This window comes from Thermobia domestica, chromosome 8, assembly GCF_964235325.1.
Source record: "Thermobia domestica chromosome 8, izTheDome1.hap1.1, whole genome shotgun sequence".
Taxonomy (NCBI): domain Eukaryota; kingdom Metazoa; phylum Arthropoda; class Insecta; order Zygentoma; family Lepismatidae; genus Thermobia; species Thermobia domestica.
Window position 1 is genome coordinate 255,274,790 of NC_137461.1, and position 19,786 is coordinate 255,294,575.

The 19,786-nt window shown below is 35.7% G+C and overlaps 1 protein-coding gene across 1 annotated transcript in view; it reads right to left on the minus strand.

The window, feature by feature from the left end:
* Positions 1–19,786, minus strand: part of 5-HT2B (5-hydroxytryptamine receptor 2B) — a 153,904-nt gene that overhangs the window by 19,683 nt on the left and 114,435 nt on the right. Inside the window, exon 2 of the mRNA XM_081769647.1 lies at positions 2,585–2,817. Coding sequence (XP_081625773.1) covers positions 2,585–2,817 — 233 coding nt within the window. The remainder of the gene's footprint in view (positions 1–2,584; positions 2,818–19,786) is intronic.

A 19,786-nucleotide genomic window follows, 5' to 3' on the forward strand; every position in this document is an offset into this window, starting at 1 on the left:
TAACTTCAGAGAGATACGTCTAACAGGGGAAGAATGCTGGGACAAAGTTTTGTAGAGAAGACACATCAGAAATGTCGACCTCATGGAAATGAGAAAATGCGGAGAGAAAGGAGTTAAGTTTAAATTGAGTTTGTTCTTGAAAATAGATACGTTCAATGTTTCAACTATAGCAGCATTTTAATGTTTTGACCAATGTTAATATAACTATAATGTCATGTTTTTTGGTAAACGCCTAATATCTAAAATATATAATTACTCGACAGTAGGCCTACGCTAAACAAGTGCATTGCATACATTCTATCAGTCTGTGTGGCAATTATTGCACTAGATTTCATGGTTTTTGCTCCTGTGTTATGGGGTGATTTCTAAGTGCTTCATTATTCACAAAGTACAGAATATGAAATTCATTCCACTACAAAAGCTGTACAAATTATACTTCACACAAAATATTCTGTAGCATAGTCAGTGGTGGCTGGAGGAAGTGAATCACATTAGTGACGAACATAGATATTCATGTAATAACATTTTATCATCCCGCAAAGCCATGGATTGCTTTTACCAGACCTGGATGCTTATGAAAAATGTTCTAATGAAACTAAATGTCTTTGAACTTATAACAGCTTCTGGTAGGACGTAGGCCTATAACATTATTCCCAAATTAAGCTAAGAAATATCAAAACACTTTAAAGAATTTAGATCACAGTAGAACCAGAAACATGATCCAAGAGTGACAAGTGTGTCATAAACCATACAGAAATAATTTTGTTCGAACCAAAAAGTGTTTTTATCAATTGAAACATTTATATAAACTACCTGTACGTTATAAAATAGTGACTAAATAGGCCTTCGTTGCTTATGCAGTAGAACTTCTTTATTTCGAGTCTAAAGAGACCACGAAGAATTTTCTAACCACCCGCAATTTCAAATTATTGTTATTCATTTAAAACATACATTATGTCAGCTACTCCATATAACACAGGATATGCTTAAATGTGGTACGGCATATTAGTTGAAATCATATTACAATTTATTATTGATAAGCACTTTCACATATTTCTTCATTTGTATGTGACTTGTCTTATTAGTTGACTTGTAGATTCATAGACTTTACATTATAGACTCTAAATTTTTAGACGTAGCATGTAATAGAAGCACTTTTTTTTTCATGTAGTACGTTTAGGTACCCCTATCAATTAAGCCTGAGATTACATTCCTTCTTGACGCGATATGCCTTCGAAGCATTGCAAACTTGTCAATTTCAATGTCAACTGTTAGGTGGATTTGGACTATTTTGCATACAAATTTCATTAAATATATACTGGACATATGACAGGCTGTTTTGTCCTGAATAAAATAGTTTGTTTTATTAACCTTGGGTTTCCCGGTTCTGAGTAATGTAAGTTAACACAGACCCCTGCAGCCACAAGAATCAGCACGTGTTTTCAAACAAAAATGGTTGCCATCAAAGTTGAGAAAAAAGATTTTAAAAAATAAATTAAAAAATATTATGTTCAATCTCCGTAATCATGTGAATCCACAAATAAAAAATCATTTAATTATAAAATGGTCGAGAAAACCTCATTGACTCACTAAATATGGATTGCCGCTTCTCTCATTCGACTACGCCTATAGAGCACGCCCAAATTTTTCATAATCCTTGTTCATTAATAATTCCTTTCGTTTAGTCTATAAACTTCAATCGTTGTATATTACCTGAAAATTGTATTTTATTTAATTTTAGTACTTTAGTATTTTATTTAATTTTACTCTTTTGCTACTGGAGTAAAAATATTGCTAAAGCAAGGTGTAGAAAGACTGTTATTTCTGAGTTCAGTTTCCAGAGATAGCAATTCTGATCGGTGTCGGTTTGACATTTTGATGCTTTATTTTGGTTTCGGATTCGAGAATAATTGAATTCGTTTGCTTTCGAATATCTGTTTGAACACCGAGGACATTAGCATGCAGAGTCCGGCTTAATTTGGGATCTAAATCCAGCGGGAACCGAATCATTTTGTTTTCCGCCAAATGCTGCAACATAGTCATTTATCCACATGAAAGCTGTACATAAGGGTTTCGATTGTGTGATTTTTTTAAAGTCTATGTTGCAACACTACTTAAAAAAGGAATTTATCTGCTACTAAATTAGGATGTGAACTTGTATTTAAGCAGGACTTTACCGTGCAAATGCGTGTGTTGAAAACATATGCATCACCTTAAATTGACGGGAAGTGTCAATTCGGTAGTTCATAGACACGAGTAATAGTGTTTAATCCAATTGGCTCTAGCCAAATAAAAATTATTACTGTTCCCTCTATATCTCATCCTGTAGTTAATATTGCATTATTTGAGGAATTTTCTAATACAGCCACGTCAGAAGAAAACCCACAGGTTTTATATTCAAAGTATCAATCCTGTGAATTGTCTACTGAGACAATTTTTTTTTTTTCTTCGGCAGGGTGATTGTGGTAGTGAAGCATCAATCAGGATAGAGGATTTGGAATCGGAACCTTCTAATTGCGATCAGGAATCTCCTACAACTCGTTACGTTGATTACTAACTCAAGTGTATCAAAGACATTTCTTACCTGGGAATACATGAGACTGAGCGGGAGACTCATTGCTATGGAGAGTAGCCAGACGAAGACTATTTTGAGGATCACTCTTTTCCTAGTTTTGTTTCTGCCGAATTTCATTGGGTAGCGGAGACTGAGGTAGCGATCCACACTAATCGTGCATAGATGCATGATGGAAGCCGTGCAGAATAAGACGTCGAGACAAATCCACGCCAGGCAGTAGACGGACGGAAGAGGGAAGAATCCTGAAGAAAAAGAGAAAAATAACATTTTTAGTTGTCTCGTCGAGATAAAATTGCATCGGAAAGCTACGGTTAATATTGGACCTTTAAATTTACATTGAAAAACAGTCCCATTGTTTATATCAATACTACGAGATAATGCTCTTGTTTTAAAGTTAAAAGTTCAGTTTTCCTTTTATTCGCAATTGAAAATATTCTGCTGCTAATTGGGTTCATGCTAACTACAATGTATCTACAAGTATAATGTATATTAATGCATCTTATTCAAGTATTTCATTCTGTTTGATATTTTGGGCACAAAGATTATTTTCAATGTGTATATTTTAAAGTACCTTTAAAAAAAAAAATCTGCCCTAGTATTGAACTAGCTCCAGTGATGTACAGCATACTATGTTCCACAACATATAGAGAATAAGACGATAAATATTAAGCACTGGTCACTTTCTTGGTATTGTCGTAAATCGGAAGCTCTTAGATGGAATGTCAGTAATAATTCTAGTCATGCCATAAGTTATTGTTAAGTTTTTGAATGTGAAAGTATTTCCTTCCAAATCGAGGACATTCAAGAGGAGTCCTGCAAATGGATATTTTGTATTATCCAGTTACTAAAGCATATCCGAAAAGTCTTTAAAATCGTAGAAAATGCTACAGAACTTGTTTGAAATCCTCTCTAATAGTCGTAGAAACCAGATTTGTAGAGAGAGGAAAATAATCTGGTTAGGAAATTAAGAACTGTTGTTCTGAAGAATGTAAATAGAAAAGAACAACAGAAAAGGAAGTAAAATACTACAATTATGGACAGTACAAACATGGACAACCGGTACATCAAGGCGATGTTGCCTTGAGAACTGTTGTGTATTGAAGCTTTTCAGTTCGTAGCAAACAAGCTGCCAGTAATGTTAAAATACAATAATAATAATAATAATAATAATAATAATGTAGTGGGAGAAGGTAAAATATTGTAATGTAAAAAATACGTGACTGAAGTTCGTCGTAAGAATAATTTCGCGTGGTGCTTGGAAATAATCAATAAAATATTGCAGTTGATGTACAAAACAATTTATTTGTTTAGGGCTACGTATGACAGCGACAATTTCCTACAGCAAGTAGGAGACTATCATTATGCGGAGGGGAAAAATATATACTTATTAAATTCAATGCTTTACCCCTGTTCTAAGGCAGAATTGTTTAATACATGTAATTCTGTTACACAAAAGCTTTCTGAGAGAAACTACGAAGTTTTTGATACAACACACCTTATAGAACCCAATATTATCTTATGTGATATACCCTGAAGATAAGTAGTTGATAAATAAAATGATGTATGTCTGTATATATTTCGAAGGAGGCCTAGTAATATACATAAATCATTGGGGGGGGGGGGATTTTTGAGGTGGCTGATTTACTTCAGGGATTGATTTTCTGACTTTTGTTCAGCATTACAAATGTGTTTGTTGTTCGAATTGATGTACGCGTTGCGTTGTCTTCAATCGCAGGTATTTTGTATTGATCGGAACTTGGTTGTTTTTCGTGGTTACTGAGTTACGACTATAAAATAAAAAGGAAATAAAAAGCTTGCACTATAATGTATATCTTTATAAGTGTAAATGTTTTACTTTGCTTCTAGGAAGAAGTAAAAGAATACGACTTCTTAAATTTTTTTGTTGTAATACTAATATCGTATATTCTCTGATTGGACTTTATTTATTTATTTATTTATTTTGTAACACTGATATCGTATATGCTCTGATTAGTCAAGTGGTTGTCGCGTATGCCTTTTTGAGCGTAGTGCCGAGTTCGATTTTCGGCAGGTACAGTTTCAGTTGCTTACTCACAAGGGAACATTCCGACTTGGTGAATTCAATTGCTAAAAATTACTGCTAGCACTGGATTCAGCACCAAAAGAAACAGTGTTTAGTGGCAGACCGTGTACAGGGTAGGAGGTAAATGAGGGCAAAGTGAGAAGATAGAACATAGAAAATGTCTAGAAATGCAATGTTAATTTTGAAACAAGTAGAGGGATTGAGGTCAAATGTTGGATATGAGGAATGCATGCAGAGCTCCACTGAATAGGTGTAATGTGAATCATGAGGGACTTGTAAAAACCGCAATGTTGGAATTGTAAAAACCGCCATGTTGGAATTAGAGCAAGAAGAATATACGGAAAAGGGACCGTGTGGCATATGATTCTTGACGCACACCGTCTATTGAAACAAATAGTGGCCAATACAGTTTGAAACCTCTGTAACATAACGCGTTCCACGCTATGTCAATGCAGCAATACTGTCGTAAAGTTGACGTGAATGAGGCTTAACTACAAACGTGAATGAGGCCAGTTTCCTGCCAACGAAGCTCCTAATCCATCCAAAATTCATTCATATGCTGGTAAAAGTGCAAATATGACCAAGGACAACCTGAAAGAGTTCATGACTGACGTTTTCTGGCCTTTTATAGGGCAGATAAAACTGCTGCTCCTCGCTGATTCATGGAGAACCAATAAAGATAAAGAGTTGGTGCAGAAACTGGACAATGTAGGACTTACACGACTCCTTATCCCTGATGGTTGCAGGTCACTCATACAACCGTTGGAACGTATTCTTCTTTCGTCTGTGTAAGAATTTCGTAAAGTATATAACATATGTCTTTTTCTGTCATCTGACTTCAAAATATCACAACGGGACAGCTTCATTAACTTGCAATCACACACACACTTCCACTTTATAGTACCAAAGTTCCAAGCTATGATTAGATATGCTTTCTACAAAATTGGATATTTGCAAACAGTACCTGGCGCATTCATGACACCTGTTGACTGCTGCTTCAATTTCAGTACTGGAGACAGTTGTGACGAGCTCGATTGTCCACCGTTATCATTTTCAAATCTGCCCACTGTTGTCTCCATTTTTGTATCAACCACACAATCATTCTTAAGTTCCATAATAGTTGCAATTAAACAGAGGCCTCAAACTGTATTGACCACTATTGATTTCAATAGACGATGTGCGTCAAGAGCCATATGTTACATGAACCCCTTTCCCGTACATTCTCCTTGCACTAATTCCAACATGGCGGTTTTTCAGATGTCCCCCGTGATTCACATTACGTTTATTCAGTGGAACTACATAAATTTCTCATGACCGACATTTGACCTCAATCCCTCTACTCGTTTCAAAATTAACATGCCATTTCTAGACATTTCATACGTTCTATCTTCGCAGTTTGCCCTCACTTATCTCCCACCCTGTATATGGTCTGCCACTAAACACCCTGTTTTCTCTGTTTCTCTTGGTGCTCAATCCAGTGCTACCAATTATTTTCAGCAATTTAACTCACCAAGTCGGAATGTTCCCTTGTCAGCATCATGAGGAAACTTGGGAGCTATTTAAGATATCAAATGGAGTCGGGAAATCCGGAAATAGTAACGTTCGTATTCCATCCGCTGACCAAGTTTACGATTCCTGCATGCACCATCTGCCTCGATAGAGCCCCTTTATGTGCTACAGGCGTATGTATTTATGATTGGGAATCATCAGTTGTTAGTTTCAGGGCACGAGTCAGGTGGTTTTAGTTACCGGTGGGAATGCATATGTTTTGGATGTTGAATTCTAGTCAACGTATTGTAACCTTCAGTGTTTTAAATCTAAATCCAACTTCAATAAAACATATTTTATGTTTTCACGGAAAGAAATTCACTATTTTACCTACCAAATTTAATGCAGAGCCAAACCGAAACATATACTTAATGAAAGTTACATATCATATCCCTTTTTCAATAGAGCAACGGAGACAATAGACATTTTTCTAGAGTGACATCAATTTTAATATGATTTGTTTAAAGAAGACAGCTTTTGTGCGTATAACAATTTTCATACTTGGTTCATGGTTCACCATTTTCTATGCGCATAAAGTCTGCTTTCGACAGATGAATCAGCCAAATTGAATAATTGACCACCCATGAACCGTTTCAAGGAACTAAGGAAATGAAAGAGCCAGGTTGAAACTAAGTAGTAGATGTTGTAGTACATCTAAACCAAACTCAGTAATTTTTGCACGAATGTGTCTATCAGTCTGACATTTGAAGCATAAATATGCTTTGCGTATGTGTGTGTGCGTGTGCGTATGTGTGTGTGGTTTTACACGAAGAGCACGACACATCTTTATTTATTGAGGTGCTAGCGAGAATATTACGATCGCAGTGGTCCCTGGTAGAGGAAACGTTACCTGGAGAACGCCATGGATTTTCTAGAACAGTGTTTGGAGGATGATTGCTTGAGTAGAGTGGTAACTAAATTTCTTGGGGATTCGAAATGTTTTCATATCATAGTAGACTCCTATCTCTCTCTCTCTCTCTCTCTATCTATCTATCTATATCTATCTATCTATCTATCTATCTATCTATCTATATATATATATATATATATATATATATATATATATATATATATATATATATATATATATATATATATATATATATATAATTTTTCATCTGTCACCAAATCCTCCTGAAAGTCATTTGTAGTGATGTAATGCTGGAATTTTTTGGTACGTATACCCTCGACAAATATAGCGTGAGCCCAGTTCCATATACGCTGCCATTCTTACGCAAATTTAGATAAGTATACGCTGGATTATAATATTATTAGATTAGTATACGCCAAATACTCCGTCATAAGTCCTCCTTCATCCCTGGTCGTCAGTTTTGTGTATATAACGTACTAGACAAGATGAGACATCACTTGAACGAGACCTTTTCGATAGAGAATCTCAACTGTTGTATCGAAGGCAATTGTTCACTTCTTATGCGAAAGTCCAATTTGTCATGCTCAGTATAGTATATCATACATTACGAAATATTGAACTTCCCTGTTAATGTACCTTGAATTGCTTTCTCAGTTCATCTGATGGTAGCATGTGCAGGTCGACTAGTACGAGGCGAATTTGTAAGGTTAACCCGGCCCTTTTCAAAGAACTGCACTACCTGATGATACAGGTGCATTCCATACATTCAGCACTTTACACTTCTACAGTTAATTTGGTTATACTCCTGCAATTACTTTGGTGAATTGCACGTTGCTCCTTGCTGGAAGAGGCTTAATTACGCTGCAGTTTTCTGGTATTGATTACACTATTTCTTTCAAAAAGGCAGAAGATCCAACTCATGGCTCTGTATTTCTACCATGATCCAACTAAACCGAACTCGAACGTAATAATTGCTAATCGCCTTGCAGTCTGCTGCATTTCACCGTGCAAAAGGAGACAAACATTGCGGGTTACTTTTCAATCTCTCTTTGTGTTTGTGTTATTTTGTAATATCATCATTCATGTTTTCGCCTAACCGACAACTGAGTGGAGAAGAGTCGTGTGTATTGATGTTAACATCGGTTTTTAACGTTTTTCGAAATATTGTTAAGTTCAAAAAATATTCGTGTGTGATTTTCTACGTTTACCTATTTATATAGAAAAAGTCCGTGTTCATTTCGAGATGATTCTAATTGTTTGACGGGTTTTCACCTCCACGCGTATCCTTGAAAAAGACAAATCATGACAAGGATGATAAAACCATAATTTTTCTTTAGTGAAACGATTAATTTGTTAATTTAGTATGAATATACTAATGTAATTTGATTTTAGAATTGTTTATTCGTCTCGTATAAACTTCAATTAGCAAATTGAAGTACGCTACATTCTTGCTAATCCGGCTATCAAAACTAATTTCTCTGTGTGTGTGTGTTTTCAGTCATTATCACGAATATCTCAAGGAGATTCCATGGTAGCATACCATGACAAGTGTCATCACTAAAACAAAGGGAAATTAGTGATATATATGAAGTCGCCATATGCAAGTAAAATAATTCAAAATTTTGTTTATTGTGCAGGTACTTATGTTAAATTTTTGTTATTGTATATTACGTTTGATTAAATCTGTCTGTGCCATTTCTGTTAAGTAATATATATATATATATATATATATATATATATATATATATATATATATATATATATATATATATATATATATATATATATATATATATATATAAATATTAAATTGATGCTTCAAATATCATGCAAATAAAGATAAATAAATCCAAAACTTGTAGGTTCTTTCAGCGATGGGAATGGGGCGTAGGATCCAAACTGCGTAGGAACAAAAAGAAATTTTTTTTTTTTTTTTTTGGATCCTACGCAGTTTTGGTCCTATGCCGTTGTCCTGAAATAACTTAAGTTTTAATCATGCGCTCAAAAATATTATTAGTGAAAGTAAGTGATGTTGGAAGAGTACGAGAAAATGAGTGTGTTGAGAAAACTCGAGACGTTGTTGTGTACTGGTCTCATAGTATAACCCGGGATCGAATAAGTCACATGAAATGTGGATAATGCTTAATCGCAGTTGGTCTGTTCTCAAAATGTTAGCTTCTGTATTGCACAGAATGTCTGCATAGTTTACCTTGTGCACATAGGCACATCCAGGATACTTAGCGGGATGGGTTGGGTGCATTTCAACTGTATGTAAGGGAATAAGACTTTTAATTCATCTAAATTTAATTTCTTGCGTGAGTTTTCTCTCTTTTCCAGCATAGAGGCTGTATAAGACGTGAACCTACATTTAAGATGGAATCCGAATCACCATCACCCGTTCAGATTTCGAGCCCTTCTCACAGGGAATCGAACTGAGAACCCAGTGCAACAAAGGCACGCTTGCTTGCTACAGAGTAGCGGACGTAGCTCAGCCACATTTAAATTTATATCTTAACATCTTTTTAAATGCGGGGATAGGGCAGGGAACTGTGCAGGGGAGAGTCCTGTTATCCAGACCCTCCGAAATCTTGACTTTTGTGAAAATTTAGTGTAATTTTAGCAGTGTGGTAATTGAAGCACTTCGAGGTGCGGGAAGGGGGGGGAGTTAGTGCATGCCTAAAATATACTTGTTCTGAAAGAGTACACTTGCAGCAGTGGCGTATACTGGTTTGATGCCTTGGGCTACCACTAACCTTTGTAACACCTGTACATTATTAATAATAATAATAATAATAATAATAATAATATTATTATTATTATTATAGTATAGTATAGTTTTCACGTTATTATAGGTCTTCAAAATAAGAAAAAACTTGCATCACCCTTTTACCAAGTAGATAAATATTTTCTCTTCACTAGCAAGACTTACATTACCTTATTAATATGAAAGAGAAACGACCGTATATTTCTACTTTTCTTTGTTGCATGAAGTATTGCTACATTTCGCATTGGATAAGTGGTAATCCTACTTACCAGAGTAAATGAAAGATGACCGAGTAATAATGAATACTGAAATAGGCGATTAGCAAAGAAAGAGTCTCAGTCTGTAAGAGCTCGCAAACTGCTGTAAAACACAAAATTTTCTTTGCGTTAACGCAAATCGCTGTGGAACGAGGCTCATGGTGTCCAAAACAATTCAGAGACTCCAAAATGCACTGTCATTACTCGTATAATTTCCCTTTACTCTTCGCTCACGCCCAAGAAACTGATTTGTCTAGAGGCAACTGCTGTTGCCTGGCAGCCCGTTCGTACTCTGTGGGCGGAGGTGGAGCGAAGGAGAATGCTCTGATGCGATTCTTGATGTAGTAGCTAGAAAGTGGTTTCTGCTTTTGTGTCATATCGAAGACCTCTTAAGTTCGGGAGACAGACTGCGTGCAAAGAAGTTAGTGGATCTTTCTAAATAATACAGATTTCAGATACTTGTATAATTGAAAGAAGATACTAAAGTATAAAATTATCAATATAATTTAGTTTATATTATAATAACTTCTTTGTAATACTCTAGAACTACCGCCGGTATGCCCGGTAGTCCACAAAATACGCCACTGTCTTGCAGAATGTGTTAATTTCTCAACGCATTCCAAAAGGAACTTTTACTCGCAGGAAAATACTCGTGTACAATATGGAAAAGGTGATGATTTCTCAGTTCGCAGTATTTTCCTCACAAAAGACTTGAAAAATCAGTTTTTCTAACATAGGGGAGACCGGGGCTGGTTGAAACACCGTCTTAGAAACAGTAGCGAAAAATTATGAAGAAAGAGGCCTAACAACAATGTCTTCCTCGTGCAGCAGCATTAGTCAACTGTCTTCATTGTGTACGAGTTTCATGGAGGTTGCAGTGATCGTTCACAGTTTATCTTGGAAAATTTGTTTTCGAAGGTGTTGAGTAACTCTTAAGAAATTTTGTTTTTCTTTTACTATTTCAGAACAATAATGTTATGGAAATATAAGCAGTATCCAGGAAGTGATTTGAAGTATCGTGTACAATTTGCATTGCTTACATTTTGATTTAACGAATTGTGTGTGTCACTGTTTTCATTTTTATCATGGCGGACAGCAAGGGATTGGTTGAAACACACATTTTCTAGTGTTTCAACCAATCTCGTTTATATTTCCATATAGTCAAGGCCGATGTAAACGATGAATTTATTTTTTAAAAATAATTTGAGTTCTTATGATTGAAATAATTTGGTCATTTCAGAAACTGCAAACATGAAGAAGCACGAGCTTAGTAGTACAAAAAAAAAAAAAAAAAAAAAAAAAAACTGTTTACTAAATCAAAGAAACTACCTCCAAACAAGATATCAAAGAAAAATTATGACCCCAGTTCCAGCTCAGAAAATGAATACTTTCGTATTTTTTTGTTGGAATACATATTCTAACAGAAAACCTCGTGAAAAGTGGGTTAAATGTAAAATCTATTTTCATACAGATTCCTTAATAGTAAGTTGAAAAACTGATGATCTGATTTCTTATTTGCTTATAAATTAAATTTTTGTAATTACAGATGATGGTTTCATATCATTACCAATCCCCCCCCCCCCAGAAAGCACAAAAGGAAAGAGGTTCCGGAGAAGTGTTCAGAGATGCATGGGAATTTCCCCCCTTCAATTACCACACTAAATTTGAGGGATAATTTTACAAATTGTATACAGTTTATTTTCACACTGAATTTTGACCCTCCCGCCTTATGCGTATTTTTTAATGTTCGACAGATTGGAAACAGAAGAATACAGTCTCAAGTGGTTTTTAGTTGTCCAGAGGGAGCCGTAAGAAAGTGACAAAAACAGTCCATCTGATGATAAAGATGGAGGAGGTAAGGGATAAAGTAAAGAAAGTGTGTGTGTCAAACTCATTTGAAGCTTCCGAAATGGTTGAAAATTTAAGTTTTACTAAATGTCAGCCAGATGTTACTAATGTCGTATTTCACGTTATAAATGAGTTTGAAGATTTTGTTAACTATGTAAAAACAGTCAAATCAAATCAAAGTGAAATGAAGTTCCCAAAATACTTTAAGGGAGAACAGGTTGTTACGGTTGTTAATCTCGTAAGTGGGTTTTTGTGTTACGTACATTGTATGTGGTACTCTACTTAAATATGTTTTCCACAGTGGCGGATCCAGGGGGATCGCCCCTCCCCCAGAAGAGGGAACTTTTTTATTTTATGTATATAAATAAAACCCATCCCAGAGTTTGAAGCTCTTAAAAGTAGCTCTGAGTTGCAGTATGAAACCCACGCTCCCCCCAGAAGTCGGTCCTAGATCCGCCCCTGATTTTCCTCTTTGCGATATTGGATTAAGCAAATAATATGCTGTCTTAAAGTCTCTGCGTGTTAATTAATATTTTCATATACAGTAGTTTTGTTTATTTGCTTGATTTTAGGTACTTAAAAATGTATGTCTTTGTATATTTCGAATTTTGGATAGTTCTGTTTTGTTTTTCGTGCCCCTATAAACTTCGAGTTAAAAAGAGCCTGTTGTATGTAAACTGGAGATGATACACTCATGTCCAAAATTATTGTCGCATGTCTATAAATATGTTTTTGTAGGAATATAATTTGATAACGAATTCGCCCCGTATTTCTTATAATGTTAGTATGTGTATAATTGGCAAAGACGTGTATGTGGCAAAATTTCATGTCAAAAGAGCAGTAAATAAGAACAATAAAACGAAAATAAAACTTTCTTGTCCATTTAGCAACATTTTGTTTTACTAATTCTAATATTCGTATTTATAATTATTTTCCTATGAAATTTACCACAAATATACATTTCCCATAGTATCAGTATTAAAAGTACGCTGCAAAATCATTATCAAATTATATTCTTACAAGAAGACAGTTATAGATATGCGACAATCATTTTGGACATGAGTGTACAAGACCTACTTCTGCAATATTCTGGTACATTACATTACAGTACAGTGAAAGGAGGTTAACATTCAGCTTATAGCCCTTCATGTTGAACTGTCCTCAGTCATCTTCTTGTCAGTTCCTAGATTTCACTTTGACACAACGCCCTGTCCTTTGAGTTGAGTTGGTTTTGAGTTTAACGTCCCGTTCAGTAGCGAAGCTATATGAGACATGGACTTACTGATTTACGTGGAATCCGAACCACGTGAATCGAACCCGGGTTTCCCACGCCAGTCCTGTCCTTTAAGTCGAGGAAGTCAGTCACTGCTATTTGAACCTCGTGCCTCGTGAAACATCATGATTTCAGAAAGTGCATCATGGACCGAAATAGGCGATAATCCGCAGAGCCAAGGTCAGGAGTATACTGTATGCTGGCTCTGAAATCGGTTGGATGCCTGTAATTTGTGTGTGTATGTTTTTCGAGCAGTGTGTAATTGTTATTCTGTTATAGCAGACTGCGCCATCGGTTTACCAATGCAGGATATTTTTGACGGTGCAGGATAAATGCGAACCAACTTTTCGGTAAAAAGGTCAGCATTAATAGTACGATCGTTAGGAATGAGTCAGAATCCTTTTGTAGTTCCGTCACGCAGGCACGTCTTATGCTCAAAATGGCGATGTTTTGCGATCGGTACTCGAAGTTGGCACTTGCTTAACCACTGTTCTTCCACATTCGGATTTCTGAAAATTGCCCATTTTCTTCTTATTTGACAATATATTTCAGCAAACGCATTACGCGGATTTTGCATGTTGTCGGTACACATCTACTTTCTTCTGGACCTGAGCGAGGTCAATTCATGTGGTACAACGCGGCAGCTCGTGATGATTTTTCCCGAATACGTCACGGTGACGCACTACAGTGGACTGGGACATGTCGAGTTAGTTTGTCGATCATCGTGTTGATGGATAGATTCGTATGACCTCAGAATCTGTTAACGTGGGACGACCTGACCTCGCCTGATCTTTAAAATATTTGCAACGTGGAACCGAGTTGCTGAGCTATGGTTCACGGCACCTTCCCTTTTCGCATGACAAATGTTTCAGGTTGCTGCCGTTCCTAAGTTCGAACTCTAGTACTGTTAGAGTTCAAAAATGAAATATTTCCGTTTAACGTAGCATGATTATGTCCTTGAGGTTAAAGGGAGACTATGATTAAAACAGGTGAATGATGATGGAAGAATTGGTGGGATGAGAGAGTAGAAGAAAACGGGAGTACCCCGAGAAAACCTACTGACACGATGTTGCCCACCACAAACTAACTTGGCCGGAGATAGGACCAGGAACTCCAGGAACCATAGGTAAGAGCTCTACCACTCACCTATGTGCCCCCCAGTAACTGTCGAGGACTTATTGTCACTGACAGTAAAAACTTTTACGGAATAGCGCTCTCTCTTAGAACATACCTTTGTATACAGACGTTAGATCGTAAAGTTTTACTTGACCTCTTTACTAGCATTTTCTTGATCTAATTCTAGCCTACACGTACGTTTGATGCACCGGTTCACGGTTCAAATCCCGGTGGAAAAGTCTTGAGATTTGAAGCAATATTGTGGTTTGAAGTCTATCTTAAACTGTAGGTTCACGTCTCATATAGCCTGGCGATGAAAAGAAACACTAAACTTCACCCACCCAACCAATTGGATTTATTTATTTATTACATTTCATTATTATTATTTTAATTGCGTGTAGGGCTAGATATTCTGAAAAATTTATGTGAGTGCGCCTCTGATTGTGTATGCTGTACAAATTACATCAACATATCCAGCTGTTCAATTCAGTCATTCAAATGGACTGCCGATCATTCCAATTATAAAGCGAGTACATTGATATTTCTGTTCGCTTTGTAGAAACAAGACCTTTAGCATAGTTGACTGAAGGTAAAACAAATATTTGGAATTCGTAATCAAATAAATTCATAGCTTCATAAAATGACCTTAGCAAAATACTGTGAGCACGTAGCTATTTAATCAGCGTGATTTTGTTTCTCAACGTTGTTCTGGTATTATTCCCTTCGCTTAATAAATTCCACGTGGACGATGAGAGCGCTTGAGTGAAATGGTATCTCGTAAGCCAGTGGTCATAACAAGGGAGCTGATGATTATAGAACTCCCATGAATGTTCAGTGGAATAAAGAGAGATTTACACAGGAGACACGAAATACGTTCGACGTGTGAGTTGAAATTGCATCGTAATTAGTAATGTGTGTATATCAAGCGATTGAATTAGTAAAATTATTCGTGTGAACGTAAATTCTAGATAGATAGCATATTTTATTTGTTCTTCTCTAAGGCTTTATGGATTTCAAAGTACATGAAGAGAGAGATTTTGCGGAATGCAAACAGATTGTTATGTCCTCGCATAGCAGATTTGTCAGTAACGTGTGTTTTTGTCAACGTGGTTCCGGATCTGTTCTCACTGTCAGTGGATTCTCCTTCATACCGTACTTAAAACTGGAGGTTTTATTTCATAACCTCAGTTGTGAGCTATTTATTATTATTATTATTATTGAGAAACACCTGATACTTCAGTTATGAGCACTTACACAGAAATACTCATATACACTGTAACCATTTTTTTTTTTTTTTTAAGTTGTCATGGTTGGGAGGATGAAATTGAATTAGTAGAATCTGCACCATGTGCATGCGTGCTAATTAATTATTGGGGCATGCATGCCTTACCGTTGGGGCAGCAATCAAATGTCCCTCAACAGAGCCACCCTTGTTTCAGTCACCGAAGGAAAAAAAAAAAAAAAATGAAATACTAAACTGTGACACACATTCCCCCAACTCTTCTGCTAGTGTGTTTAATTGGTATACTATCCGGCGTCTGCGAGAACGCGTACACATAAAAACTAATTGACTTCTGATTGCTGACAAACTTTGGTTTGATGCATGAGTTTGATTCATTATTGTCCTTTTGTGCTAGGGGTTTTAAGCTTTGGAATGAAATAGTTCAAATTAGCATTTCATCTTCTTGGAAATATTTTCCCTTCAAAAATGACATCATGGTTAACAAGACGTAAAACTAGATAGTGCATGGTCAGGGAACTATTGGGGTGGGGAAGGATTCCGTATTCGCATGATCGTGCTGCTGTATGAGGAACATGTAAGTTATGAACCGGGGCGTTGTCGTGAAGGATACGGATGCCTTCGGTCAGCATTGCTCGTCTCTTGGTTTTGATGGAATACTGTAATTTCTGCAGCAGTTAGATGGGCTTCGCCAGGAAAATCATAATCATTACTTCATCTCAGAAAACTGTCAGCATGACCTTGCCCGCTGAAGGTTTGACAGGGACATTTGGAGTTTGTGAGAAGGTACGCTTACATTGCTTTGACTGAGTCTTTGGTCTCTGAGTGATGGACTCATGTTTCATCCTGAGTTATTCGTCTGTCAAAAAGTCCTCCTACTTTTCGTGCTACAGGGTCAAAAATTCCTGGGAACAAGTAACTCCCTGCATTTGGAAGGTGTCGCTAGTTGGGAAATCAATCACACAGACACATTATACAAGTGCAAATACTCATAAATTATTTCTCACAGACCCGACTCTTATCTTGACATCTTCAGCTAACTGGTGAACCGTTAGGTGGGAATCTTTCAAGATGGCGGCTTCCATTTGCCTAATAGTGTCTTCATCAATGGTGGATTGAGGTTGTCCTGGAATAAGAATCGTTTCTACTCAAGTCCGACCGCACTTAAAGTGACGATATCAGTGCCTCACAAGTGATACAATGGAGTTTGCTCTCCATGTCTTTTTTTCTTGTTTTTTCTTTTCTTTTTTTTTTTATCTCATCAGATGTCTCTTTTGATTTGTGGCTTCTCAAGTACAATAACTTCATGACAACTCAGGATTCAGTTTAACCCATCTTTTCACTTTCTTGGCTGTGGTACAGAAAATGATGAAAGTTTTCTCATAAGCTATAGCGATATGTATAAGTACACGTGTAATCTTTAATGCCTATTCCACATACATGGTGGCTAAATGTCAAGAATACAGACCTTGTACACTTTTTTTTTTTTTTTTTTTTTTTTTTTTTTTTTTTTTTAGCGTGACATTTTAATGTTACATTTCAGAAAAGTAGGTTGTTTAGTAGTTAGCTTTTAGGAACCAATAGATGTTTCCCAAAACCTCTCGTAAACAGAGATGCTCAACATTTTATATAATCGTATTTCGTTTACACATTTCTAGGGTAAGTTCACCAAAATCCTGTTAACACAATTTAATTATTTCGTACCACTTAAGAATATTTTCCTTTTTAAACCAAGAAGTTACTACTTTATTATTGGCGTGTCGCTGACGTCCCAGTTATAAAGTATCTCAGACAGTCTATCTATGTACCTTCATTGCTCGCGAATATTTTTCTTTTAACGTTTGGAACATTGAAAACACGTAGTATGTGTTCATATTACTGTTGGTATGCCTCAATGGCATCGGTTCGGGAATAATTCTAATAATTATATTCTGATGTCATATAGACATTAAACATTTCACCTTTCTCAAATTGGTACATAAAAAATAAAAATAATAAGAAAAAGAACAGAAAATAATACATGACACGAATTTCTGTTTTAAAACTTATTTAATGATATTCCTTTTGGTGAATATTAATTATGTATCGTGATTTCTCTGATCTAACGCTGACTTGATTTGCTGGTGTTGCTGTGGCTTTGTTCTAGTGGAACCTGGCTATGATTCTTACTGCGATGACGATGATCTGACACGAGCTTGACACTTATCTGCTGGATTCACTAAGTTTCAGACTGACTGAGATATGGAGTTAGTGTTGAATGTAACCCAAGCCTGGTTTGGATATCTCATGCCTAGGTTAATTGAAAGTTGCTCATTTATCTTTCAAAGTTAAAGGTTTAGGTCGTTAGGCTAGAGTTAGTGTCAAATTCAGAAAATCTCGGTTTACATACCGCGGAAGAGGCTATACTCTCGCATTATTGTAAACGTGGGATATTATAGTTGTCTGTGTTCAAATCCGTAACCTTCATCGTTCGCAGAAAATAGTTAGATGCGAGAAATAGAAATGTGTCAGCATGTATTCTATGACATTATGTAACAGTATTTCATACAAATTGTTGTCTACACAATCTATAATTTAAATGAATTGACATAAGTAATATTAATTACATTGACAGACAATAAATTATGCTCTCTGTGCTTTCTAGAAACTGATAAATAAACAGCAAATGAACACATTTGTGTCAACAAACCAACGTAAATAAGTATCGAGATTACAGAGTATAATTTATAGATTATTTTGCGTTTTTGGATTGGTCACTGCACCACTGCACATTATAGTAGTTCCAGTTATATTTGTTGGTGAACTAAATGTGATTCATGCTAATTTGAAACACTATTTACAGTTACTGTAATTATATCTATTTTCGTTAAACAATTTTTACGTCTTGTATCTTCTCGTATAATAACTGAAAACTTAACTTATTAAAGCTAAAGCTAATTTTAATGACTAATTATTGGCAGTTGTATTGTATATAACAGCGTTTCCCAACCTTTTTCAACTTGCGGCACACTTCAGGGTAACTTGAATTCTCGCGGCACACATATTATTATTATTATTATTATTATTATTATTATTATTATTATTATTATTATTTGGAAATATAAAATACTGTAGTATTTTTTTCTGATTACTGGCATCCTTCTCACAGAGAAGAAAACTCGATCAGTGGTTTTTTCCCCGTGGTAAATCATTATGCTTATTTTTCATTTTAATTTAAAAATAGAAAACAATTGTAATCAGCTATAGGGCTGAAGTTGTTAAAAATACACTTTCTTTTTCGAAAATTGTATCCAACCTTTCATTATGAAGGAGGATCACTAAATAACGAACGAACAAACAAATCTCTTTTACTTTTAAAATACAAATGTAGATAATTCGTATGCATGTTTACTTTGCCGGAAGGATTGAATAATATTTTAAAATTTCAAGTTACGAAATAGTCTGCAATAATAAAGAAGCAATAATGGTCATAACAATGATAACAAATACCTTTTTTACTCAAAATTAGAAATGCCCAGAAAAATGTTCTACAGAAAAGTAACACAATATGAAACTTTAAATTTTAGATTCATAGTATTAATGTGAAATACATATATTTCTTTTTCTCTCTGTCTTGCAATTTGATTGCTATAGAATTAATAATTTTGTTTCGATTTCCTCGCGGCACACCAGCGACTCATTCGCGGCACACCAGTGTGCCGCGGCACACCGGTTGGGAAACGCTGGTATATAATATAGCTGTTTGGTTTTATTGCCTTTAAATACTTAAAAAAAAAAAGATTCACTACGTGTTATGTTCATTGTTTAAACTCAGTGTGGTTTTAAATTAAATTAAATTAAAAGCCAAACTAGAAGCAATAAACGAAAGGCAGTAAATTTTCTATCTACTCTCTAATTTCTTTTTAATTCTGTCGTATTTTCTCAATTTTTGCTCCTGTATTATTAAACATATTAGGAGGGGTAAAAGTGGATCTGAAAGGGTAGGGGGACGGATTACCTCACACCGTCCCCCCGTGCCTATTTTTGTCCATTGTAATTATTTTAGAAAGTGGGAGGACGCCTTAGATATTTTTTGGAAGTGGAGTAACGGATTTCCTCCCGCGTTTCCCCTCAACTTTTACCCTTGCATATTAATATGCTGTGTCTGAATAGGAATGTTATCAGAATGATTATAGTTATTCACTTCGGTTAAGAGCCTTATTTAATATATATTGTTAATTATCTTCTAGAAC